Source organism: Phacochoerus africanus, chromosome 7 (genome assembly GCF_016906955.1).
Source record: "Phacochoerus africanus isolate WHEZ1 chromosome 7, ROS_Pafr_v1, whole genome shotgun sequence".
NCBI classification, from domain to species: domain Eukaryota; kingdom Metazoa; phylum Chordata; class Mammalia; order Artiodactyla; family Suidae; genus Phacochoerus; species Phacochoerus africanus.
In genome coordinates this window covers 5,254,137-5,281,917 of record NC_062550.1, presented here as the reverse complement: position 1 = coordinate 5,281,917, position 27,781 = coordinate 5,254,137, and the positions used below count along the sequence as shown (strand labels likewise).

At 48.9% G+C, this 27,781-nt stretch overlaps 1 protein-coding gene across 4 annotated transcripts in view; it reads right to left on the bottom strand.

Annotated features, from left to right (window-relative positions):
* The window catches only part of EFCAB6 (EF-hand calcium binding domain 6), a 236,080-nt gene that overhangs the window by 83,333 nt on the left and 124,966 nt on the right, over nt 1-27,781 (bottom strand). For all 4 annotated transcript variants that reach the window (XR_007135738.1, XM_047786044.1, XM_047786045.1 and 1 more), the window contains exons 16-18: nt 26,402-26,570; nt 4,170-4,284; nt 1,692-1,825 (exon numbers count right to left, since the gene is read on the bottom strand). Coding sequence is in view for 3 of the 4 variants with exons in the window: in XM_047786044.1 (XP_047642000.1) it covers nt 1,692-1,825; nt 4,170-4,284; nt 26,402-26,570 (418 nt within the window). In the remaining variant the exon portion in view is untranslated. The remainder of the gene's footprint in view (nt 1-1,691; nt 1,826-4,169; nt 4,285-26,401; nt 26,571-27,781) is intronic.

Here is a 27,781-nt window from a genome sequence, read left to right as displayed (position 1 = left end):
GGGTCCACTCTTCCGCTCACCCACTAGGTTCTAAATTCTTTGTGGGGTAGGGTGGGTGTTGGTGAACATTTATTCAGCCAATTCATTATTTAATTATTTAAAATAAAACCGTCTTAGGACATACGGGACATGTGCGCCGTGACCAAGCTGATGACAGAGGTAGGAAGACGATGGTGGCGGCACCCAGCCTGGCTTCCCCCATGCCCCTGCCGGGAGGGGTGAGTGAGGGGAGACGGGGCAGAGGCATCTGAGCAAGGGGCTGGGCTGCCATGGGGGCAGCGGTGGCAGGTGACAGCCACTCCGGCCCCTGCTAACCAGCACAGAGGGACGGTCTGCTCTGGTGCCTCTGCCTCCCCTTCTGCCCTCCATCCCTCCCGCCAGGCCTTCAGAGAACCAGGCCCTCCAGCCCCCTGGCGACCTCTGCCTGCTCCAAGCTCTTCTCAGCTGGACATGCCATCAGATTAAATAATGAGGACTGACCTTTCCCTGCTGGCTTACGGTGACCATACTTTCTTCAAGCCAAGAATTAGGAGGTGCGGTCTGAGGGCTAGACAGAAGAGTCGAAGTCCGACCATCCTGCAAGTCCAGCTCGACCGTCACCAGAAGTAAATCTCTTCTAAAACGGGAGCTCAGTAACAACCGAAATGACTCTCCAACCGGCCATCAGCGTGGGGACGCTGGTCGGAGCACAGCGACGCTGCGGCCCTGCTCCTGGGGCCGGCCCCACGCACGAGGACGCGCCTGCCCCCGCCCCTCACTGAGGCACTCGCTCCTGCACAGCCTGGATCTCCACGCCCTGGTTGCATCCGTTCTGACTCCCTCAGGTCCTCCGCCCCATTTTGTGGCCGACGTGGTCAGCTCAGCAAACGGATCTTCCTTCCCACTTGAATGGCCCTTTGACTTCTCAACACAAAGACACCTGAGGCCATTCTGCACCTGCCTCTCTCCGTTTCTCCCGGCTTCTCCATGACAACGTCTGCGCGCAACACACGGCTCAGTCACACGGGGCTGGGAGCTTTTCCCTGAAGCCCGTGACCCGCCACCACCTGCCTCGGGCAAGTGCATTCTTCCACGGTGTGCTCCCTGCTTTTTCTGGCCAGTACCTGCTGAGGGTTTCAGATTTTATTCAGGGGTCACCTGCCCCAGGAAGCCCTCCCTAATGACTGATTTCCTGTGCCCCGCAGCACACCACCGGTTCCTCCACGCCAGCCAATCGTGATGTGTCTGAACCGTCGGTTCAGTCTGTGTCTTGGACTGGACTGAGCTCCCTGAGCAGGGCTCGCATCTCCATCCCCAGCTCTTAGAGGAGAGTCCAGCTTAGGAGACGCAGGTGCAGAAGGCTTGTTTGGTGAGTGACTGAGTGGTGTGGCGTGAACGGCGGAAAGGATCCTAAACTTGCTGTACCCGGGGCTGCCGTGCCCCTGCCCGCCCTCCCCGTCTTGTGAGGAGGGCCTGCTTACTTCTCCAAGGCCTCTGAGCGGCAGAAGGCAGACCCAGCCAAGTGTCAGCAGGAGGGGCACAGGGAGGGGTGGGGATCTCACAGATCAGCCCCCTCCGGGAAGGCGAGAAAGGGTAAAAGGCCTGAGTCCATAGGACCTGGGGCCCCAGGAGTCACGGCCCCCTCGGGCAAGCAAGGAGGCGGGGGGTCCAGAGAAGCCCAGCAGTAGCAGAGAGGTCACATCGTGATTTACCCGGAAGAATTCCTTCAGTCTCCGGGGGAACTGGCGCAGGCACTCTTCCGCCGTGATCAAGGAGCTGTCCGAGGTGCCTTTCGAAAGACCTGGAGTCTGAGGCGGGGTTGCTTCCGGCCCATTCATGGCAGCATCTGAAACAGGCACATAGAGCAGGAGACCTGTTAGGGGCGTGCATGCCTCTCCATTTCCATCCCAACACTGCTGCCCTCAGTCCTGGCAGAGCGCTACCCAGCGCGACGGCCCTGGGCCGAGCACAGCACGCCCTTGGCTGTGCGCTGGCGTCTCCGTCAGTGTCTTAGACACGTTCCTGCTGTCCCGTCCCGAGAAGAACTTGTTCTCTGAGGACAGGGCCGCGCTCCCGCCCAGCGCGTTGCCTGCTCTGGCTCCCCCGCCCGCCCGTCCTCTGGGCGGGGATGACTTCGCCCACCTCTCTGCTCTCAGGGCAGAGAACGAGGATCTGGTCCCATCTGGTTCCTAGCATCAGGCCCCAAGCACAGGTACGTGGAGGTCAGTCCCCGGGCAGGTCCTGAGCACCTGTGCGCCCGAGGCCTCTGGACACTTCCTGGTCTTTTCAACAACCCCGAGCAGTAGAGGCTCTTCGAGACCCTGCTTCACGCACGAGGAAACCTACTACGGTGCCCATTCTCCAGATGGGGAGGTGGAGGCTCAGCTTCCCCAAGACCACGGAGCTCACGGTCGGCACAGCTGGACCCAGGCCCGTAGGATTCCAGAGCCCACAGCCAGTGAATCACTGCATTAGGCTCTTTCGTTCTCCTAAAACTGAGTGAGGAAATGTAACCTCTACTTCAAACAAGCCCATTCCTATCAGGGTGCACCCACTTGAGCGTGGCCTTGTCTAAAGCCAGGCTACAGTCTGGGACTTGATCGCGAGTCTCCGCCGTGTCCGGCCCCCCACCCCACTGAGTGGTCGGTAGGATGCAGGGCGGGCAGGGCGCCTGGAGCTGGCGAACAACCTTGAGTCCCATCTTGAACCTGGCCTCCGCCTCGCCTCCGAAGTGGCCTCCCCTGGCCTGGGGCTGGCCCGGAGCCCCCCGCCCCCAGCATCTGGCCAGGTGTGGTGGGGACCGATGGAGGATGGAGGAGGAGGAAGAACAGGCTGGGAGGAAGGAAGCCCAGAGCCACTGGCGGCTGTGGAGTCAGGTGCCTACTCTGCGACAGGGTGAGTGACCGCTCACCCTGGGCCCCGATTTGCTCACCTCAACAATGGCTACAGGAGAAGCACTGGCCCAGGAGAAGCACTCACTAAGGTGAATGTGAGGTCCTTTTCCCCATTTATTTTTTTTTTTTTTGGCAGCGCCCATGGCACGCGGGAGTTCCCAGGCCACAGTGGTGACCTGAACCACAGCAGCGGATCCTCAACCAGCTCAGCCACCGACAGAGCCACTAGCAAACACCCTTTTTCCCTATTTTTATTGTCCTTCCAATATGTCAAAACATACAGCCAAAGAAACGTGTCCAAATGTTAAAATTCTACGGCTTCTCTGTTGTCTTTTTTGGGGTGCAGGACTTCTCCCCTTCAGATTCAGCAATTAAATCTGGGAGCTTGGATGGGACCCTCTCTTTCCTTCCTGGTGAGGCGTCTTGGCTGCCGGTTTCTCTAGTGAGACACACGACATCACCCAGGCATCACCCAGGCCGACCTTGGAGAAAAGGGCAAAAGGCAAACAGTGCCCCGGGCTCTGCCCCGTGCAGGCTGCAGTGCGCTCACAGCAAAAGAGAAGAGCATTCCGTCCATACGTATGGGCGACTTCTGCAGCTCTTCTCCAGGGCTTTTTTCAGGGGGAGTGGGAACAAGGGAGGGGAGAGGTGACACAGCCGAGAAGGGAAGGCTGGTGCTGGTCATCCGTCCGCCAGGCATGCGGCTGGAGAGCAGGATCGGAAGCAGCTGGCAAATGGGAGGACCCAGCTTCTGGCCCAGATAGCACCACGCACAACGAATTTCCTGACGACCATGTGGGGGGGTGGGAAGGACAGTGGCCGGGTGATCTTGGGCAAGTCACTGAATCTTTTAGAATCTCTGTGTCCTTATCCGCAAAAGGGGAAGAAAAACACGTGCCTTGCTGGTGCGTGGGGGCCACTAACTACCCACAACCGCATCTAATTCTAGGAGGAAAGCCTTAAAGGACATGAGGTGTGGTTGGAGGAGCACAGGCTTGGGAGTAAATTTTAGAAACCATTTGTGCTCTATTTGTAGACAGTTCTGTCAGACAAAATTCTGCACTCAGAGTGCAGCTGAGTGAAATTTTTTTTTAAAAGGCTGAAACGCAGTCAGATAAAATGAAGCAAAAATGTCTGTTTCCAGTCTTAGGACACACACCATTTCAACATCTCAGCTGGCCCTACTTCAACCCCAGCAGCCTCGTGGCAGTGCTCAGAAAGACTGGGGCGGGGGGGAGGGGGGCAGAAGCGGGGGTGGGGGTGGGAGGGCCAGGTTTGCACTTGGCCGTTAGCCACCTTCAAATCCTGTTGCAAAATCCAGGTAGCTCATCCCTTCCTTCTTATATCCTATTTTCGCCGTCAGCAGCGCGTACTGGTCACCATCCATGGGCATCCCGTGCTCCTCCAGTACCTGACAAGGAAGACAAGCCAGGGAGAGGCCATTAGGTGGCCTCGGGGACCTGCAGGCCCCACAGCCCCTGCGCTCCAGGCTGTGACTGTTGCCTGTCTGACCCCCCCACCCCCCCACAGGCTCCCCACAGGCAGGGCCGGGTGTCCTGAGCTTGAGGCCCTGCAGGCTTGTTGAGTGAGTGAGTGAACAAAGGAACGGAAGGGCCCCGGGCCCTGGGCTTGGTGGGCATGGCACTCAGGGCTGCAGCCGTGACGTCACTGCAAACCTTTTCACAGGCTGTGCCACCCAGGGTCCCCAGTTCACATCTGCTGTGACTGCAGGGGCTTTCCATGTCATAAGTTAGGTTTATATCCTAGGAAACAGAAGCAAAATAAAGCAAGGTGGCTTGAGGAGGGGAAGTTAGAATTTTGATCCCAGTTTCATTAGGACCGCAAGTTAATGTGTTCTGTTCTGTTCTGCTCTGTTTTGCAGGGGGACCCATGGACCCCTTTCCCCTCTCCTTTGTGAGTCACTCGCTGGACATTGTCTGTGATCCTTCACTCCATCACACATAACCTTACTGTCTCCCAGCAGGTTCTATCTTGTGTGTGTAGCGGACGGGGGTTGGGGGCAACTGAGAAAAACACACTTCCCTGTGTTACAAACAGCGAAGTGGAATCATCTAAACGACTCTTCCCAGGACATGACACCTTCCTAGGAAAAACTGAATGGCTGGGCTGTTCGAGCAGCAGGTGATGCTGGCACCACTTTGCCAGTGGCCAGTCAGTCAACAACCTGGACAGAGCTACCTGCCTGGAGATGCACCAGAAGGGATGCTGGGGGCGTACAGATGGGGACAGGAGACAGCACCCCTGCTGCTTTCAAATCATGACTTAGGTGAGAAAACATGGCTTTCCTTCCAGAAAAGGACACTGCACCACAGTTTAAAATGTGTCTGTGCATCAAAGGGCCAACGGCGCCCAGGACGACTGGGCTCTCCCAGGACAGATGCAGGAAGGCTGTCTGGGAGAGCCGAGTCTGGAGACAGGTTAGAGGAAAGGGTGTGCCTGGGTGTTGGGTTGGGGAATACACAGAACAGCCGTTAACTTGGGGTTGATCAGGGGTTGTGATGGCACAGGAAGCTACAGTCAGTTAGAGAGCAGGGGAATAGCAGGCTCAGTGCCATACTGACTGCATTCTGTAGAGGAAGCTGAATAGGGGCAAAGGGAGCAGGAGGATGGGATGAGACACTACCCATCACTATCGGCACCATCATTATCATATCATCACCATCCTATCATCACCATCCCCATCCCCATCATCATCGTCCCCATCAGCAGCAGCACCATCGTCCCCATCAGCAGCAGCAGCACCACCGTCACCATCTTCATCCTGTCATCACCATCCCCATCCCCATCAGCAGCAGCAGCACCATCCCCATCGTCCCCATCAGCAGCAGCACCATCCCCATCATCATCAGCAGCACCATCATCATCAGCACCATGAGCAGCACCATCATCACTATCATCATTACCATCATCAATGAGCACCATCGTCACCATCATCCTCACCATCAGCAGCAGCACCATCACCATCCCCATCCCCATCATCACCATCATCATCAGCAGCAGCAGCACCATCATCACCTTCATCATCCCCATCATCACCATCCCCATCATCATCATCACCGTCATCATCATCACCATCATCACCTTCATCATCACCATCGTCACCATCAGCAGCAGCACCATCACCACCATCATTACCATCATCATGTAGCAAAGCTTATGCCTATTATGTGCAAGGCATCATGCTGACTTCTTTACAGATATTACATCTCATTTAATACTTACACGCACAGAAGCCATGAGAAAAGCACTCTTTCTCACTCTATTTTAAAGATATGGAGGAGTTCCCGTCGTGGCGCAGTGGTTAACGAATCCGACTAGGAACCATGAGGTTGCGGGTTCGATCCCTGCCCTTGCTCAGTGGGTTAAGGATCCGGCGTTGCCGGGAGCTGTGGTGTAGATTGCAGACGCGGCTCGGATCCCGCGTTGCGTTGCTGTGGCTCTGGCGGAGGCCGGTGGCTACAGCTCTGATTCAACCCCTAGCCTGGGAATCTCCATATGCCGCGGGAGCGGCCCAAGAAATAGCAACAACAACAACAACAATAACAACAACAAAAGACAAAAAAAAAAAGATATGGAAACTGAGGCTATGAGAGGTGCCCTAGTCACATGATTAGGAAGTGACAAACCTAGGGTTCAAAACCAGTTCTTCTTAACTGCCATGATGAAACCCACTGTTGGAATAAGGTCCCTGGGGCCTGGACAAAGAACAGGGCAGGTGGAAACAGACAGGAAATGACTGCGGGAGGTGGGGGAAAGGGCTCTTCCAAAAAATGCTAGCACCTTCACATGCATCCAAACAGGACACACAGGCAAAGGCTAATCTGGGTCTCACAACTCCTTGAGATGCCCTTGGGACACCAAAGGATAGAGGGCCTCTAAGGGGCTATGAGGCCACCTCTCACTTTCCTCTATCTTCCTGGGAGGCTTTCAGGAGGCAGCTTCTCCTCAGCTCCCAGGTTCTGACAGGTGTAACCTTCTGCCCCAGCCTCCACAGACTAGAGCTGCAGAACATAAACCCACTTACATCAGCAGGACGCCCCCAGCAGCAGTGCAGCCATCAGTTCCTTCTGCTTTGGTGCCACCCTTGGTGTGTGGGGTAGGACCAGGAGCAGGCACTTTGGCCATATGTCAGCAATGGGTTGAACATGACAGCAGCCTGCTGGGTCTGTCCTGCCCAATTTGTCAGGCCCTGGCCTTGGCTTGGCACGTGTGTGTTGAAGTGAACAAGCAGTGGATGTGGCTGGTGCAGAAGTGTAAGCAGAGCCGCAGGGTGGGGGATGCAGCTGTTGCCTGGGGGCTGGGGGAAGTCGAGCCGGATTCCAAGACTATCCCAAGGGCCTGCCTGGGGACTGGGAATCCTGACGGCTCTGCGCCTTCTGCATGCACACCCCATCCCAGCTCTGCGTGGAAGCCTGTCCCAGCATGGGACAGTGCAAGCTTACGGAATGCCGCGGCCCACGCAGAGGCACCCAAGTGTTGGTGGGGCTCTGAAACGAAGAGATTGGTTGTTTTCTTTGAAAGATAACTTTATATTTTGAAAACAATTATCCATGAATTATTCATTGCAAATTCCTCCTGCTCAGTCCTTTCATAAAAACATATGTAATGGGTGGTAAGAAAATGTCTGTAGGCAAATGTTTCACAGCCTGGAGGGTTGAGAAGCCCCTGGGAGGTTGGGCATGCCTTAAGCAGCCCATCCAGAGGTTGCAGGCGTGCCATCCCCTGTGGGCACAGAGCACCCGCCGCAAAGGATATGGTACCCAGAGAGCACCATCACCAGGAGAGGCGCTGAGCACTTCATCACCATCAGCATCTCTGATGCCCCCCTTGCGCCACGCATTTCGAGGACGAACACGGCAACAGATCAGCTAGATTTGTCACAGCCCTTGGAGACAATTTACAATACAACGTGAGGCTAAACGGCAACATTTACAAAACAGATTTTCAAGGGTTTAACCATTCATGTCTTGTCCTTTTGGTCATTTCTAGGAAGCATGTCCCTAAGGAAGTCCCTCAGAGAATAACAAGCTGTGACCTGGCACATGCTGATTCACCCAGCTGCCCCTTCTGCCCTTCCTGGGACATCACTTAGATCGTAGTCTGATTCTCCCCCGAGAGGCCACCCCATTCCGGGGAGTCACTGCCGGGCTCTCCGTGAAAAGAGGTGCTTCCCCAGGTAGGTGCCCAGTGACTGGAAGGTGAGTGAGTGAGTGAATCTTTGCAAGCCCAGCTCCTGCGAGGCGCCTCGTGCTCTGGGGAGCCATCCGCCAGTCTCTGGGGGAGTAGCACTTGTTTGCTGTGCCTCTTGGCATCGTGTCTGTGGTGGCTGATCTAGGAAGAATAACAGGCGCCCTTCACCTTTCGCAGCCTGTTCAGTAACACTGAACCGTGTCGCCTGAAATGGAGGAAGGTTGCAACACCCAGGTGACACCTGCCCCTGTGCTTTCAGTTGTGGTTGTGGCTGTTCTACTGCTCGGCATCTACGGATATTGCAAAGCCCACAAGACAATGTGAAGATGTTTGCTTTGCGCAATTAAATGCACATTTAATTAAGAAAAAGAGCTTTTTATATTCAAATGGATATTTACCATTTTCAATGCTCTTTATCCCTTCGGGATCAGCTGAGTCTCCACCGAGTACCAAAGTCTTGGGCTGAAGAACTTCCTTTAGCGTTTCCTACGATGAAATCTATTTGCAGTGAGTTATCTTAGTTTGTTTTAAATTTTAAAACATCTTTATTTCACTTTCATTCTTTTTTGGCCACACCTGCTGGATGTGGAAATTCCGAGGCCAGGGACCAAGCCCACTGCAGGGACAACACCAGATCCTTAACCCGCCGAACCACAAAAGCACTCCAGTTTCACCTTCATTCTTTTTTTTTTTCCACTTTTTAGGGCCGCACCCACAGCATAGGGAGGTTCCCAGGCTAGAGGTTGAATCAGAGCTGCAGATGGCGGCTTACACCACAGCCACAGCAACGTGGGATCTGAGCCCTATCTGCAAACTACACTACTGCTCACAGCAACACTGGATCCCTGACCCACTGAGCAAGGCCAGGGAGTGAACCCACATCCTTGCGGAAACTAATGGGATTTGTTTCTGCTGTGCCACAACGGGAACTCCTCACCTTCATTCTTAAAGGAGCTTTTTGCTGGATGGAAATTCTGGAGGGAAAGATTTTTGTTCTAGTTTCTGCTTCCCTTCAGGACCCTAAAGTTACTGTCCACTGGCTTTTGGCCTCAATGGTTTCCAATAAGAGGTACACAGTATTACAAATCATCGTTGTTCCCCTTCGAATGTGTCATTTTTCACATGTTGCTTTATGATTTCTCACTTTGCTTTTGGTTTTCAGTTTATCTATGATTTTTCTCTGTATTTATCCCACTTGGGGTTTTCTGTGCTTCTTGAATCTATACATGTAAACCTTTCACTAAAATGTGCGAAATTTCAGCCATTTTTTCTTCACGTAAGTGTTCTTCCCTGGTATTCCCTTCCTTCTGTGACTCCAATTATACCCATGCTGGACCTTTGATGTTTGTTCCACATGTCCCTGAGGCACTGGTCTAGTTTTCTTTTTTTTACCTTTTCCTTTCTACAGTTTTTATAACTTCTACAGATCTATCTTCAAGCTGACTCTTTCCTTTTGTCACCTCCATTCTGTGGTTAAGTCCATCAGGTGAATTTTTATTTCGGATATTTCATTTTTCAGGTCTAGAATTTCCATCTGGTTCTTTTTGTAAATTCTATTTCTCTGCTATTTCCTATATTTTCATTCATTATGAGTATACTTTCCTTTGCATCATTGAACAGTTATAATAGTTACTTTAAAGACGTCAAGTGCTAGTTCTAACGTCTGGATCATCTCAGACTCTCTTCTCTTGAGAAAGATCACATTTTCTTATTTCTCCATGTGTTGACCAAGTTTAGATGGTATCCTGGACATTAGGAACATTATGGTGTAGAGAGTCTAGATTCTGCTAGATTTTGCGTGAGTAGAGAGTAGACTTGGTTGAACTCTGGTGGGCAGCAGTTTAACTCTAAGTCTGATTCGTGGATCCTTAACTAGACTCCTCACAATCCACCTTGCTCCTGCATGGCTCTGGGTCAGCCAGAGATTTGGGCAGAATTTATAAACAGAATTTGGAGCACCTACTCTCTGGCTCCTTACAGAAATGTCCCTTTACTCTCCAATGGCCTTAGTTACTCTGACCTCTCTCTGCTCTCTGGTTCTTTAGGATGGAAAGACTGCTGGTTTTCTATCAGTGTTTTATCTACCTTCTGTGGCACCAACTTCAGCCTTCACTCAGGTGAAAAGCTGAGAAATATGGGAACCTTACCCCATGCTATTCCCATTTCCAAGAGCTGATTCTGCTCCAGAATCCATTTGCTTAGTTTCGCTCTCCAGGGCCTTCAGGGACTTGGCTATTTATTTCCTTATTTATCATTGTTCAGTGTTTATAGTTGATATAAAGTTGGGAAAGTTGGTATAGCAGGAACTGATTCAGCCATACAGGAAGCAGAACTCCCCATAACGCTTGCTTAGATGCTGTGTATATCAAGCGTATCCTTAAAACACAGCTGTCACCAGCTCAGGGAAAGCCTTCTGAGTCCTCCACAGCCTGAGTCACAAAATTCTTTTTTGAGTTTCTACAGTCCCTTCTGCTTGCTTCTCATAAGGAGTCCCTTGGAGGGGCCTAACACATGCCAGGCACCCAACAAATTGCTGTTGGATAGAGAAATTACCAGTGCTTCTCTTTCACCTCTGTATCCCCAGAACACACGGTAGGTGCTCAGTAAATGGTGAATGATGGAGGAGGGGTGTCAGTGTGAGGGAATGATGGACACCCACCAAACTCCTGCTACATGCTGGATGAATCTTGAGTGTGATCTGAGAAAGTCCACACCTCAGCAGATAAGCACGCAAAGTGGCCATCCAGCCTTGGCTAGCTAGTAGTTAGAAGATCAAGAATAGTGTGAGGCAGGACAAGAAGACATTATTGTCCGCTGAGACCTAAAAAGGGAGCAGGAGGAAAGGGAGGCAGGCTGGGAACTGGGAACTGGGAACTGGGAACTGGGCTGCAGATGCTTCTGTTGGGCACATCACTGTTTTGGTGCTGGATCAGCCATGATTTCTCTACTGTTCCCCCCTTAATACTGTATTGAGTAAAGTTCTCTTAAAAATGTCAGTCTGCCTCAGTCAAGGAGACGAAGAAAAGATCCATGCTAACCCTTGAGACAGAGATTTAAAATCTAAGGAGAATACAGAATTTGGGGCATAAAATCTGGAGACTACTTTTTTAGCCATTCCTCCCTACCTGGAGATCCTCTGACCCAAGTTATTTGTGATAAAAATCAAAGAGAGTTCTGGAGGGTTTTTGTTTGTTTGTTTGTTTTTAATGGCCGCACCTGTGGCATATAGAAGTTCCTGGGCAAGCTGCGGCTGAGACCTATGCCACAGCTGTGGCAATGCTGGATCCTTTAACCCACTGCGCTGGGCAGAGGACGAACCCATACCTCCACAGCAACGCTGCAATTAGATTCTTAACCCACTGCACCATGGCGAGAACGCCAGGGTTTTATTTTTAATAACTAATATTACTGCTATTTCTTGACATATCCATTCATAGTCAAAATGAAAGAAGCAAAAAATATCTTCTCTAGAATTTCAGGCTTGCTCCATCTCCCCTCCCTCCGCCCCCACCCCAATGATCCTGCTTGTCTAACAACTCTCCCACCATTAGCTGCCACCGTCACCCAGAATATAGACATACTTGGAGAATTCCAATCATCAGGACCACCTGATCATATCAAAGCTGGCACTAGAGATGGAAAACCATGGCTGGAAAAGAATATGGAATTTTTGGAGTTCCCGTCGTGGCTCAGTGGTTAACAAATCCCACTAGGAACCATGAGGTTGCTCAGTGGGTTAGGGATCCGGCGTTGCCGTGAGCTGTGGTGTAGGTTGCAGACGCGGCTTGGATCCTGCGTTGCTGTGGCTCTGGCTCATGCTGGCGGCTACAGCGCCGATTCAACCCCTAGCTTGGGAACCTCCACATGCCGCGGGAGCAGCCCAAGAAATGGCAAAAAGACAAAAAAAAAATTAAAATTAAATAAATAAATAAATAAATAAATAAAAAAGAACATGGAACTTTCAAAACAGATTTGTACTTGAATAGAAAGTTGAAGCCCTCTTGGCAAATACTTCTTAGAATATGCAGACACACACATTACATTGTCCGTGTGGCCCCAGTAAGAGAGTGTTTAAAGCTGATGCAAACCTAGGTGAGAGGCAAATACGACGCTATCACCTGCCAGTCTGCAGTGTATTTAGTTTGAGATACTGTTATGAGTGCAGATAAAGTAACAGATTTCCTTTTTGTTTCTTAAGTGACAGGAATACTTGAAGAATGAAATGGATGTTCAAAGGCTGTGCAGCATCTCGGATAAAAGCCCCTTGAGAACACTGATGGCAGGTGGGGGGGTGGGCACTGTTCCGGAGACAGCGGTTCAGAAGTGGGCGTTAAAGCTGGTGAGCATCTCAAGCAGCGTCCCAGCATTAATGACCTAATGGCAACAGCTGGCTTCAGAGCTGCAAACACTGACTCCAGGCATTGGCGGAAGCTTCGCAAGCGTCACCGAAAAAGAGTTTGACTAAAGGTCTATCAGGTGATGGCCGCTGTCCTGAGTGATGTCCATGCATTATCTTATTTAAACATCACAACTCCTCCACGCAAACACTACCAATTCCATCTTACAGATGAGGAGATAAGAGTTAAGAAAGGCTAAATGAGCCATCTGTTTGCTAGAAGGACCCAGCTATAAGTGCTGGGGTGAAGGTCTGAACCTACACCAGCCTGACACCACTGGGTCCCGTGTCACTACTCAGTGTTGGGAGAGCCTGGCGAGCGTCAGCTGCAACATTTACAGACTCATTTACAGAGGAGCCTGAAGTCCAGAGGCACAAGCACCTGCCCCCAAGGACATGCCTGAGCACAGAGACACTCAAATAACTCCGCTGCCATTGCTTGGCAGCCAATGACAACCGAACCCTGAGGCTGAGTCTGGACTCAGAGTCGAGGCTTGAGCTCTACAAATAACAACAGCCACACACTGGGGACTGTTATCACTCCCTACTCCAATGAGCCGCCTAGCAGTCTGCAGACATCAGGGCTGGGTGCTCCCCAAGCCTCTGGGCTGCAATAGGGACGGGGACTTTATGAGCCAGATACCACACAACAAACCACCCAAAATTTGTGGCTGACAACAAAACAAACGTTTATTCTTTTTTTATGGCCATGCCTATGGCATACGGAAGTCCCCAGCCCAGGGGTCAAATCCAAGCCCCAGCTACCGCAACACTGGATCCTTAACCCACTGCACCACAGCAGGAACTCCACAAACATGTATTCTCGCACTGGTGTGTCTGCAGGTCAAGTGCAGTTTGGCTGATGTAAGATGAACTTGGCTGGATGGTTCCGGTTCAGGCGGCGGGTTTAGGCCTGTTTCAAGTGCATGCATTCTGGGGACCAAACGGAAGGGACGGCAGCTGCGCTGGGCAAGCTCTTCTAACAGCTGGTCATGGGGCCCAGGCCAAGCCAGACCACACAGGCAGATCTGAGGCTGCTGCACGGGTCACATCTGTCCCATTCCATGTCAGGGGCTCCACGCAACCCAGGCCAGCATCACTGGGCAAAGGGGAGGTGATGGTGAATGACAGGGAAGGAGGGTAGTGAAGAGAGGGCTGGCAGGTGCATGCGCTCTGGGGTCCCGCCAGCCCCTTGAGTCTAGGGGATTCTAGATGTTCGGTGGCAGTGCTGCGACCACTGGAAAGACATCATGATCACAATCCAACCGCTGCCCCAAACCCAGACGTGCGACTCCACAGGTGGATCCCCTGGTCTACCTGCTCCAACCCCGCCCTTTCCACAGGCGAAGGCACGGAACCACACTGCCAAAAACAATCCCTCCTCAGGCCTTCCGAACCTCCAGACAGACCAGTGGTTTGGGAACGACAATCGCCAAGTTGCAGGACAGTGGGGTTTTCTCTCTTTTCTTTTTTCTTTTTGCCACGGGCATGATGATGACAATGAAAAGAGCAACAGTGACGACTTAGTTTAGTGGGGTTTTAACAACATATTATCCTGCTAGAACTCAAACGCAAGGCTAAACTTGTGCTCAGATGGCTCAAATGACAAGATGCTCAACCTTCAGAAACTGAGAAATGAGAATAAAAGACGAGGTGACCTGACAGCTTTCAGGGTCAAGGGGAGTCCCGGGGTGACGAGGAAATCCACCAGACATGGTGACCCTGGAAGCAACTACCCAGAATCCAGCGCACTCGACACACATGGAAAATCTTAGCAGTGTGTCCACCAGCAAAGGAACCCAGCATGTCAATAACAAACTGTGAAGACTGCAGATGAAAGCACACAGGCCACTCTCCTCCTGAGGAGGCTGTTCTCAAGTCCTGGCATCTCATCTGGGTTCAAAGGCAGGTGGAGACTAACTGTGGAGGCCCAGAGCCCAGCACAGAGTCAAGTGTGGCCAAGCTCCCCTCTGTGCATGTCTTTATTTCTCTCTTCCCCATTTCAAAAGCAGGTAAGTTGTTAATACATAAACTCAATGCAAGTCCAACTATGATCCTATTAATGCATTTGGGGGTAACTGGATAAAGTTTGTATAGGAAAATACAAACCTGGCCTAAGAGTAGTCAAGAAAATATAAAAAAGAGGAAAAATAAGTAAAATAAGAAAAAAATAGAAAAATCTATTTTACCAAAAAGAAAAAAACACATTACACCAACATAGAAAAAAAATGTATAGATCAGCATAACAAGATGGGAATTTTCAGATATGTACCCTCGTATAATAAGAATTTCACAATTGACAAAGGAAAAATAGAGAAGGGCCCTATCTTACACCACATACAAAAATTAATTCTATATGGATTAAACACTCACATTTTAAAAATAAGGCAGCAAATGCTCTTGCAAGAAAGTCTAGGAGATTATCTGTAAGATGTGCAAAGGAGACGGGGGTGGCGGCAGGAGTAGAAGAATGAAACCTTATTAACCAAGACAACAAATCTACAAATAAGAATTAATTATTTTTTTAAAAAAGAAAAGGGCGGAAAGGATGGACAATAGCTATATTGGGGTATACAAAACTTAAAATATTTTAGTGGCAAAAGATGATACAAAAGACAAATGACAGATTTTGAAAATACATTTGTAGGGCAGAGGACAAAGGGCTAATAAGTTAATGCGAGAGGCACTGGGGGACACCTATGTGCCAGATACTAGGCAAGCCACCAGGAGTACAAGAGCAGACAGAAGAGCAGAGTCTCTGCCCTCAGGCCACACTGAAAGGGTTCACATACCATATTGGGGTGACTGTGTCCCCCAGGTTCCTGTGAATGCCACCTTTCATGGAGACAAGATCTTCTTCCGTTAAATCAAGCCACCATGAAGCCATCCTGGATGAGGGTGGCCCTAAATCCAACGACTGGAGTCTTTACAAGAAGAGGGAAATCTGGACACAGACACACAGGGAGGAGAACACCAGGCAGAAGGAAGAGACAGAGGTGGAGTGACGGCAGCCACCAAGCCAAGGAACGCCAAGATTGCCAGCAACCGCCACAAGCTGGATCAGGCGAGGAAGGACCCTCCTCTAGAACCGTCAGAGGAAGCCGACCCTGCTGACACCTTAATTTCAGGCTTCTGGCCTCCAGAGCTGTTGCTTCAGGCCGGCCGGTTTGTGGTACTTTGTCACAAACCCATAGGAAACTAATACACGTAGAGCAGCTCATTTAATCCTTATAACAACCCTACAACACACCTGCTAAAATGAACTCCATTTAAGGATAAGGAAACTGAGGCACAGAGAGGTCTGCCCAGGGTCCCATTGTTGTTAAGTAACAGAGCTGGGATTTCAACCCTGGCAGCCTAGCTCAGCATCCGCATTTTAAACCACAATTCTACAACACATCAAGATTGATTGCATTTATTCAAAAAAAAAATTGAATGCTTATTTTGTGCTGGGTCCTGCTTTAGAGGCTGGGGACAGGACAGAGAATTAAAGAGACACAGATAAAGAGTTCCCGGGTGACCTGGCAGTTAAAGATTTGGCATTATAACTGCTGTGGTATGGGTTCAATCCCTGTCCTGGGAACTTCCACATACTGTGGGTGTGGCCAAAAAAAAAAAAAAACAACACAGGTAACTGACCTTGTAGCATGTTCATCTCAGGGAGGGAGGCAGGGCTGCAGGAAGCGGTGCCCCCAGGAGAGAATCAGAGAGGAGCTGATGCAAACAGGAAAGTGTCAGCCAAGAGCTATGGCAGCTGGGAGGGTAAAGGCTGGGGTCAGATGAAGAGACATACAGACCTTAGGGGGAAAAAGCCCCAAGGGTGACAATCTAGAGGATGGGGGTGACGTGGGAGTCCCAGACTTCTTAGGGAAATCCATAAATAACATGTTTAGAGTAAACAGATACATCTTCTAAGTTGACAAGAGAGCAAAGGAACAAATCCTAATGGCAAAAAAAGCAGGCGTCCACTAGTGATCAGGGAAATAGATGCAAATGACGCTTACACTGAGCGATCACTTTAAAACTATCAGACCACCAAAGATTAAAAAGAGCTATGACGCAATATAACAGAGGCCAGAGAAAAAGATACCCTCATACACAGCTGTTAGAAATATGAAAGGCTACAGTGTTTTTTAAGAAAGCCCACAGACGACATGTGTTAAAATTAAAAAAATATATACTTTCTTGGACTAAGCAATCCTACTCCTGGGAACCCATTCCACAGAGATGAAAGCATCAGTTTGCAGAGATCATAAAGAACAATCGTTTTAAGAAGGGGAAAAAGGGAAAAAGAAGTGAACGCCCATCAAAAAGGTAATGGCTGGTGTTCAGGTTGCAGGCCTTTGTTTCCCCCGAGAACAAACAGAAAAGCCATATAAAATACAGCAAAATACACCCGTCTGAAGTACAGAGAGCTGCTGAAACAACCAGGACGCAAAGGCACATGGGTCTGAGTGTAGGAGAACCTCAGAACTTGGAGTGAAAAGCCACGCTCCCATTCTGGGAGCAGGGCCAGGGCTCAGGATTGGGGCTGAGGGCCCAGGCAGATGGTTACCCACCAGCAGGCAGAGAAACAAGCAGAGCTGGTGGCAAGCTCCTGGGACCACAGAGGCCAAAACCAGAGACCTGAATGGTCAGATTCCTGGTGAGAAGGGAAAACAGAGAAGCGAGCCTGACAGAGCCTGGCTCTCCTCTCAAGGTACCTGCTGGGTTCGGGAGCCTCATGGGGCAGAAAGCCTCCGAAAAGCTGAAGGGGTCTTTGTGGTCACCTGTTTCTGGTCTTGAGGAAACTAAGAGCAGACAGAGTTCAGGATTTCTCAGAGGCGAGGGCTCCCAGTTAAAAACGTGGAAGACTGCACCCTAGAAAGAGGGTTTAAAAAAAAAAAAAAAGGCAAATGGAGCCTTGAAAAATTGCAATCCAGCCTCAAATCAACTCAGTCCCTAACTGGATCAAGGTCCTCAGTCCCAATTTATCTGCCCAGCAAAGGAAAGGGTGGGCGACCCATTATCTTAGAGCCTCTCAGTTTTCTTAATACATATCTGGCATTCAGTAAAAATTCAGTAAAAGTCTCTCTGGCATGCCAAAAGCTGGGACCATGTGATCCAAAACCACGGGGAAAAACAGACCATAGAAAAAGTTCTACAAGTGATCTAGATACTGGGTTAGCAGGAAAAATATTTTAAACACCTATAAATATATTTAAGAAAACACAGGAATATGTTGAGACAGCAGAAAAGACACCGGTGTATGGTAAAAAAGCCAAATGGGCATACCACAACTGGAAAAAATACTAAAATTAAAAACTATGTGAATAAATCAAACCCCAGATCGGAAAAAGCAGAACAGTGGATTAATGAACTGGAAGACAGGTTAATGGGACTGAAGCACTGAGAGAGAAATATTGGAAAATATATAAAAGAGTGAAAGAGACATGGAATATTGCGGCCAGGTTGAATACACATAATTGGAGTCCAAGAGGAACCGACAGAAGGGGACACAACTGAAAGGAGGAGAGATAATGGCTGAGAATTTCTCACAAAAAAATTTGATTAAACACAGCAATTTACAGATTTAAGAAGAACTGCAAAACACAGCAGGATTCATACAAAGAAAGGCACAACTAGACACATTTGTAAAACTGCCAAAATCCAAAGGCAAAGTGGGAAATCTTTTATATATATATATATATATATATATATATATATATATATATATATATATATAAAATGATTTTTTTAATTCTTTTATATAATGATTTTTTTTCATTATAGCTGGTTTACAGTGTTCTGTCAATTTCCTACGGTACAGCATGGTGACCCAGTTACACATGCATGTGTAGATGAAAATCTCAGAAGATGCTAGAGAGAGAAAAAAGACACATTATATCCAAACTTGAAAACAATAAGACTGGTGGGGTTTTTTTAACAAGAGAACTGACATACGCCAGAAGACAATGGCGGGATATCTTTAAGATGCTAGAGGAAAATAACGGCCAAACTAAAACGCTACTCCCCGCTCAAATAGCTTCAAAAGGCAAGAGCAGAATTCTGCTTTCAGGTTCTACAGGTAAAGAGCTTTGAGGCCATCACTTCCATCCTTACAGCATGAAAAAAGCTGAACAAATTGAACATCAGTGACTTTTCTCAGAACCATCAGAAAAATTTGAAATCTGGAGGGACAGCTGGACACAGAGAGTCGCAGCCAAGGCCAGCTTACCTGGAGCAGAAGCCACTGCGGCCACAAACCGGTAGGAACACTCAAGGGGGGATTTTGACAGACTGCTGGGGGCTGCGTGAGGATTAGCTTGAGAATGAGAAACGCCTGGGGGTCCAGTCTTGGGGGGGGGAGGGGGCACATGTTCCTGGATTTTACCACCAGGAACTCCACCAGGTTCTCCAGGTGAAAATTCCAAGAAAGATCCCCTGTGTGTCAGGCAAATTACAAAGAAAGTAGAAGTAAATAAGCAGAAGAGAGGAAATAATGAAGAGCAGAAAACAATGAAATAAAATATGGAAAAACGATATTTAACAGATTCTTTTATAAAAAGAGCAACAAAAGTGATAAATCTGTATCTAGTTAGACTATTCAAGAAGCAAAGAGAAAAGATTAAAAATGACCAATATCAGGAGTGATGAAAACAAAAACATTATTAAGGATAATACAGACATTTAAAGGATAACGAGGCATAAGTCCATATCAATATAAATAGATAATTGAATGAATTCCTAAATTCGTTGGGAGAGAAGAGACAAATCTCCCATGCAGAAGAATTCCAACTAATTTCCGTAGATATTCTGTCCTTAAAGAGGTAAAGCCTAATTCCCCATTCCCTAAGGGTGAGCTGAGTGGAGTGAATTTTTTTCAAAGTGTGTAGAATGGAAAGAGAGAGAGAGAGATGGTTAAGTTTGCAGTGGAGAAGCCTGACAAATACACCTCAGCCGAGGGGTCAAGGTCAATGTTAACAGTGAAAGTCAGGTTGATGGCATGTGCCTGATGCGACGGGATGTGACAAGCAGGGCACTTCACCTGCGTGGTCTTCCTCCCCAAAACACTGCTCCAGTCTAATCAAGAGCAGAATTTCAGAGCAATCCCAATGCAGGCTCATTGTACGAAATATCTGACGAAAAGCAAACTGTCACAGGCAGGAAGGGCCTAAGGAGACGTGACAACTAAATGCAATTCAAGATCCTGGATGGGGTCCTGGAACAGAACAAGGATGTGAGGTTAAAACTAAGGAAATCTGAATAAACTATGGAAACTCAGAGAGTTAGTTGTCAGTACATTTGTGTTTTTTAAAAGGACAAAGGGAGGTCTTTGGGCAGAATTAAAATGAGTTCAGGTGCAAGCACACAAAAATGTAAGGTGGAAAGAACAGCAAAGATAAACATGTAGATACACATGACAGCTTATTCACTATAAAAAAAAGGATCTTGTAGGATTTAACATAGATGTAAAATTTAAATGCAGGACAACAATAACATAAGAGATAGGGAAGGGTAAATGAAATTATTTTTATATCCCGCATTGCTAGAGAAGTGGTAGACATAACAAGTTATATTTAAGTGCATGCAATAAGACAAGGATGCATGCCACAATCTCTAGGTGCATGTCAGCCTCAAAAGCTGTCAGAAGAATGTATTCGCCAATAAGCTGATTGGGGGAAAGCAGAATGATACAGAGAGTTAAATAATCTCAAAGGAAGGCAAGAAAGGACAGAAAAAAATACATGAGATAGCTAGGTCAAATAGGAAAACTATATTACAGTGACAGATATACAATCAACTATATCAGTAATTAAATACAAAATGGACTGGATACTACAAGTAGAAGACTAAGACTGTCACTCTTTTAAAATATCAGCTCTATGCTGGCCATATGGGACAATTTAAATATAAGCATCCAGAAAGTCTGAAGTAAAAGAATAGAAAAGGATACACTATGCTAACATGAATCACAAGAAAGTTGAAGTAGCTGTATTTTGTCAGACAAAAAACAAAACAAAACAAAAAAAAACACTTAAAGGAAAGAAGCATCACTCTGTATCAAGAGAGTTGTGTCACAATGATAGAAGAGACAGTTTGCAGGAAGTTTCAGCAATACTATGTGTACCCAATAATTTAGCTTCGAAGCGAATAAGGCAACAATCAACAGAATGTAAAAGGATCTCACTAGACAAGCCCACAATCAGATGGGAGACTTCAACACAGTTCTCTCAGTCACTGATGGGATAAGCAGGCAAGAATTTTATAAGGATATAGAAGTTCTAAAAAAGACAATTAACAGAATCAACCTAATTGACATACCTAGAAAACTAAAGGTCCGTGATGGAGTACACATTCTATTCAAGTGTTTCTGGAACATTTACCAAAATTGTCCCTATGTCAGGTCTTAATTCAAACCTTGGTATATTTCGAAGGATCAGCTGAAGTCATTTAGACTTTAAAATTTATTCTCTGATCACAACCAAATCAACTTTAAAATCAACAATAAAAGGTAAACTAGAAAAACCAAACTGTTTGGAAATTAAGCAATAATCCATTGGCAAAAAGGAGAAATCACAAGGTAAATTATATTTTGAACTGAATGACAATGACAATATGGTCTACCAATACTCATATGATGTAGCTAAGCCTGCACCTAGAGGGCAATGTATAGCCATCAGTTCATACATAAGAGAAACAAAGGCTGGAAAGCAATGATTGAACATTCTATTTCAAAAAATTAGAAAAAGAAAAGCAAATTAAATCCCAGTCAGGCAGAAAGAAGAAAATAATGGAGGTAATAATAGAAATAAAGAACTATAAAACAAATATGCAAGAGAAAAGTAACAATACAAATAAAGCTGTTACTTTGAAAACACGAAACTGCATTTCCTGTCATGGCACAGTGGAAATGAATCTGACTAGGAACCATGAGGTTGTGGGTTCGATCCCTGGCCTCACCCAGTGGGTTAAGGATCCGGCATTGCCGTGAGCTGTGGTGTAGGTTGCAGACGTGGCTTGGATCCCAAGTTGTTGTGGCTCTGGAGTAGGCTGGCAGCTACAGCTGCAGTTCGACCCCCAGCCTGGGAACCTCCGTATGCCTCGAATGCAGCCCTAAAAAGAAAAAAAAATCCAACAACAACCCACAAAACTGATAGATCTCACCTTCCGCTTTTGGATAGCATGCAGTAATTCACAGCAACCAAATAGTCCCAAAGAAGACAAGTAGAACAGCTCAATCAACTACAAATAATAAGAAGGCATCAGAAAGCTGCAAAAGCTATGAGATTTAAAGGAACCAAAATTCCAAGGTAGAAAAGACCAACCCTTCAGAAGTGAACTGAGGCTACGCACCTGCCTTTTCCCTGGAAAGAGCTCGTGATTCTGGGGGCAGACTTTGGATGGAGAAATCGGTTTGGACCAGGCAGAGGGCCACTCCAGCAGCTCATTCCCTAGTTATACGGTGCTGAAGTGGCCAAACGGGAGACGTGAGGGGGTGGGCGCAAAACATGCCTGGTTTCCCCTTCCAGACACGTGCTGACCTCTGGAACTGCTCAGGGCTGGGGTCTAAAGACCTAAACTGAGAACTTTTTAAAGCAAAATACAAGTGCCCACACTGTGTTTCTTAGGAGGAAAAGGCCCACCTGGGAGGAAGGCCCTGAGGACAAAAGGGCAGAAACAAAGCCCTTAGAGGTGTGGACACTGGCGCTGAGGACCTGCAACGGCTCCCACCCGGGAGAGAAGGGCCAATCTGGGCACAGTCAGATGTCAAGAGGGTCCAGTTTGGGCCTCTGTCAGAGTTGTAGCTGGAAGATGGAGAAATACATATAGACTTTCGATGGCTGTGCGATGCTTGGAAGAACAGAACTGCAGATGTGAGGGAGCTCGAACGCACAGCTGGCCGCCCCCAAGACACCTGCAAGATTAGGAAGCTGTGAGGAACCTAAGACTCAAGGGTGTTGGTGGGGCTTGGTTTACATCGGGGTCCGCGGCGCTAAGAGGGCAAGACTGTTTGTGATTGAGAACTGAGGGCAGTTGGCTGGGGAGGTGGCCAGTTCCCCAGACGCGGGAGTTTGACGAGCGCCCAGAGGGCATAAGGTGCCCTGCGGGGAGGAAGAAGGGAAGCTCACCTCCTTCTCAGCAAGGCGCCGTGTCCTCGCCTTCAAGCAGCTGCAGAAGCAAGGAACCAAAGCGTCTAAAAATCTGGGCCGCTGGGCTGGGCTGTTACGGACTCTTGCTTCCCTAGTCCACAGCTCGGGGGCTCTGGGTGTGTTTGCTGATGAGCTCTGCAGCCTGCGCCTGCCTCCAGAAGCCTCCACTGGGACTCGAGAAATGGGAGCAAGAACAAGTGTGAGCTAAACAATGTTCAGTGTATTGAGTGAGGAGGAAGAATAACAGTTCCATCGGGAAGAGCCGACTGCAGGGACCTGGAATGGTAATGCCGCCCTCAAATTCCTGATGGATGGAGCAGCTCAATTAGTCTAATTACTCAATTAGACTCATCTTGACTTACGTGTCCTTGGGGGTTCAGTCATGAACCCAGGCCCAAGCAATGAAACTTCTGTTTATTCGTGTTCCCCACATGGCTTAGTCCTATACTGAGTATGCGACTAACACACTCAAAAATGTTTACCAAGAGAAAGGATGGCAAAGTCTGCTGTCGTTGCTTGCCTGAGGCATATCCTCTCCTTCTCCCATGGGAGGAGAATCTTGCTTTTTCTGCAGGTAGGAATGTACCAGCCAAAAAATACATATACACAAGTTCCTATTCTTCCTTCTAGATCAGTAAACACAGGTCTGGCCAATAACATGTAAACCAGAGGAGCTTCTAAGAAAGCCATTTAATAAAAGAAAGACTCTTCTGGCTCAAGCCTTTTCCCCTGTCCTTTTCCCTTTCTTCATGTCTGACACATGTGTGAGATGGCTGGTATTCCAGCAGCTATCTTGCATCCATGAGGGTAAGACTGGAAGAATAAAAAGCTAGAAGCCACCTGGGTCTGTGAAGATACCACGTAGAGCTGCTGCACTGGCCCTATACCAAGACTCTCTGGCCTGCTTGTTATAGGAGGAAAAAACAGCTACTTTTAAAATGTAAGCCACTGTTTTGAAGGTTTGCTGCTAATTCAGCAAATGAAGAAGAGGGAAGAAATTTATCTAGAGAAGGAATACAGAGCTTCAAAGACAACCTAAAGTTCAAAAAGTTTTCCTATAATACCACCAGCTCTTGACTCATTAAATAAACTGACACATTTACAAATATGCAACAGGCACAGACTTTGTGGTGCAGGGGCCAGAGCCATGAACTGGGCGAGGGGGACTTCCTGGGAGGAAGAATGTGGGTTACAAGGCTGATGTGAAAAATGATTTAATGTGTGATGCAAAATACCCAGACCAGGTCTAGTATGAGTCCAGGAAGAACAGTTCCTTCCCTCCCCCAGTGGAAATTGCACGTTTAACCAAGAAAAGCACACTGAGTTCAGGACAACCCAACAGCTCTGCCTCTGTCAGTGGTGACACTGCTTATCTCACACTAATCAGAAGCTGTATCTCTTACAGTCATGAGATCGGTTATGGGGTAGGGATCGGTTATGGATTAACACACAGAATCCGAAAGTAGACAAAGCCTTCCTGACCAAGGGGGTGAAAACCAGCAACTGGGTTTCAGCGGTGACCCACGGGGACTCGGGGACTTGGTGACCTGCGTGTTCCCTCCCGGCTCTGGAGGCTCTTCTTGCGGCTTCCCCTCCTAGAACCCTCCTGCCCCTGCCACGGGGACAGTGACGGCCGGGGGAAGAAGCCTTAGCACCTCTAGTTCAGAGTGCCAGGCGTCCGGGCCATGGCTAAGCGCTGCCCACACTCTACCAACGAACAGGACCCCGGGGCCAGTGGGTATGTGACGTAAGGCTTCACTCGCAGTTCCCCGGGCATGATGCTCTGCAGCCACCGCATCATACTGACTGGTGAGACGGAGATCTGGGGGGAGGGGAAGGCAGGAACAGCGCATATCCTTCTAGGCCTTTCTAGGACTCTGGTTTTATTCGAGTGAGATGGGGCACCACTGAAAGGTCCCAAGCTGGCGTGGCCCCTGTCACTGACTTGTTGGAGGGACACCTGGGCTTTGGGGTTGCGGCTAAACCGCAGTGGGCATGGCAGGAGCAGCAGAGCATCGAGGAAGCTGCCGTAAGACCCCAGGCGTCAGAACAGAAGGGCAGGGGGAGCGGGGTCAGACTCCGGGGCACCTTCAAGGGAGTCGACAGGATGGATGATGAGTTGGATGTGGCTGTGAGAGAGGACAGGCGAGGAAGAGCCCAAGATTCCAGCCCTGAACAACTGGAAAAGAGGTGGCCCTTGCCTGAGACTGGAACAGCTGCAGTGGAGGGGCTTTGGTGAGACTAAGGGTGGTTCTCAGACCGACCCCCAGGGTAGGGGGGAGCCAGGGGACAGGTGGGAGCCTGACTCAGGAGAGTCAGGAGGGTGGTCTAGGGGGCACGAGGGAGTCGCTGGCTCATCGTCGGCAGAAGAAGCCTAAGATGGATGAAGCTCAGCTCAGCTGAGGGACCTAAAGGTGTTCGCAGGTGAGATGCTGGCCTCGGGCGGGGCGGACATCAGTCCCAGCTTTGCCGCCACCTACAGCCCTTCCCCGGGGCAGTGCAGACGATTCCCTGTGAACCTGTGAACTGACTCTGAATCAAGACCACTGAGCACTGCGGTCACTGGAGACTATTACAGGGTCAGGACCAGTGCAGGTGGCCAGGGACTAGGACGAGGGGCCCGGGGGGAGGTCCAGGGTTCCCACCGTTTCACGCCGTGACCCCACTGAAGTTGCTCTCGTCAGAGTCAGCAGCGACGAATTATTAGCCCCCGGGTCCCCCAGCCAGAAATCTGGGAGCCGTCCTTGCGTCTTCCCTCGTCCTTACCTGTCACCCCTACTCTCAGGGACATCTTGGATGTAGCTGCCTCGCCAGGCCCCACGTGCCCACAAACACCTGATCCTCCACATCTGCTCCTTTGTGCGGCCAAGGGGAGCGCGGCGCTGCGCCTAGAGCTGTCTGCTCCCATGCCTGTGCCCCCAGCCCAGTCCCCTCCAGCCACCCTCCCCGCCGCCGCCGTCTGGAGGCTTGGAAATGAGCTGCGGAAAGAGCCTATGACAGCACCTGGCATGGGGGCAGGCACGAGAGAAATAGTAGCTGCTGATATAATTATTCTCTTCTTGGAAATATATTTCACTGCCGCCTTCTAAATTTGTCCACATGGACACTGCTACATATTAGCCGCAAGGCTTTCCTTTAAAAAAAGCTGAAGATGATTAGCTAGAGGGATCATAATAGGAATTTTAAGCAATCATTTAAATTAATTCCTGAGAAATCTATGCAGAGCCCTTCAAACGGAGCCCTTTCTGGCAGGACCTCGCCGGTTCCCAGAAGCACATGCAAATCAGCACTCTGAGCTTCCCGCTCTCACTGCCAGGGTTTTTTTTCCCACTTTCTTGAGGAACGAACCACCGCTCTGTTATCACAGCATCACGGGACCCCTCTCCCGGGCAGGGATGGAGACCAGGGCAGCTTCTGCTCCCCCCCCCCCCGCCCCACCCAACCCCACAGCCCGTGAGCCAGGTACTCAGCGGACGGCCCAAGAACGCAGCAAGGAACGCTTTGTTCTGCAGGTTTAACTATCAAAAATCGGCCACATCCATATCAATAGCATGCTCTGAAAAAAGTTGCCAAAGACATTTTTGGCGAGAAAGATCTTTTTAAATGTTGAAAGCTGCCTAGAAATGAATCTGCTTTGCCCTGGAATAAACCCTTACTGGGAAGAAAGAAAAAAAAAATAAGACAAAAACTTAACGCCTCTCCCTTAAAGCGTGTTAGCGCAATAAAACAACAGAACTTCTTCTGGAAAAGGAGGAAACATAGGAATGCAGAGAGGCCCCTTCTCCTACCTTCCTGAAGTCATGCGCATTTATTTTGCCATTGGGTTCCTTGCCGAAGTCAAGAAATCGTTTTCTGAACGCTGGGTCCCGCTGCCGTATGCAGTCTTTGAGTTTTTCAATAACTTCCTCCTTGGTCACTTTCTTGGTCACGGCGCTTTTACTCTCCGTGGGCTCGGTTCTAAAATCACAAGCAGGCACGCAGATGCAGCAGAGGGCCTCGAAAGGCCTCACCCGTTTGGGATTCAGCCCAGGACAACGAGGGGGATGCCCCCCTTTTCACAAAGAGGGGAACAGGTGCTCAGGTGGATGGAGGAACTTGGGGACTCATTACACTCCCGTGGCCTGTGGGTTCAGAGCCAGGTACAGCTCTTCCTGTGGTGCCAGCACAGGGCAGCGGGCAGGGGGTGGGGGGCACCCCAGGGAAGGGGACACTGGCATCCCCACGCCAGACTCCTCGGCTGCGCGTTGAGCCGGCTGGGTAGGGTGTGCGGCTGGGCAGAGAGCACAGACAAAGGAGTGAACAGGGGAAATCGCAACTCAGGGTCTGTTATAAAGCCTTAAATTGAATAGCCTGCTGTGTGGCCACCAGATCAGAGATCACCCAATATCCAGGGACAGGAAGGGACGTCCACGATGTGGGAGCCCCGGCCCGGACGTGGTGTGCGTGTGAGAGCGTGAGGCTGCAGGTGTAACGGAAGGACACGGCTCTCCAGCTCCCCCCAGGTCTCCTGGACCCACGTGGGCAGACGTGAGCCCTGAGACAGCGGACTGCTTGCTACTCCTTTCCTGATGCTTCTGTCGACTTTCAAGAACTCTCCGGGAATGCCTGTGTTTCATGAAATGCTTCATTGCTATTACTGGTTTTAGGAGGCAGACGTATCTTCTCACAGAATATTTAACCTTTCTCTTAAAATACCATCCTTCTGCCCATTTATAAAGCAGCTACTACTGAAAGGCCCAGATAGTCAAATTTCATTAGTGTAGCATTAAAATATTCCCATTGCCCTACACTTAAGAACTTTTTAAAAGGGATGTGACAAAGTGAAGCCTGCTGGAAGGCTCTACATTTTATCTCTCCTTATGGATTTATTATAAGCTACGAACAAGGAAGTTAAAATAATATCTTTTCATTAGACTAAACCTATACTTTTCAAAATGAAGAAGGGCTAGAATATTCATCAGTCTGATTTTTAATAGCTCTACGAAGTATGTTTTATTGTCACAGTTCAATGGAGCCATCATTTAAATAATTCCATCATTCACGTTAGAAAATGTTAACCGGTTCAACGGGTATATTTTGCAATAAATATGAAACAGTGGTAAGGAGTCTAATTTTCTGGAACAGAATCAGCGCGAACGCAGGTACATAACAGTTGAGAGTCCTCTGGG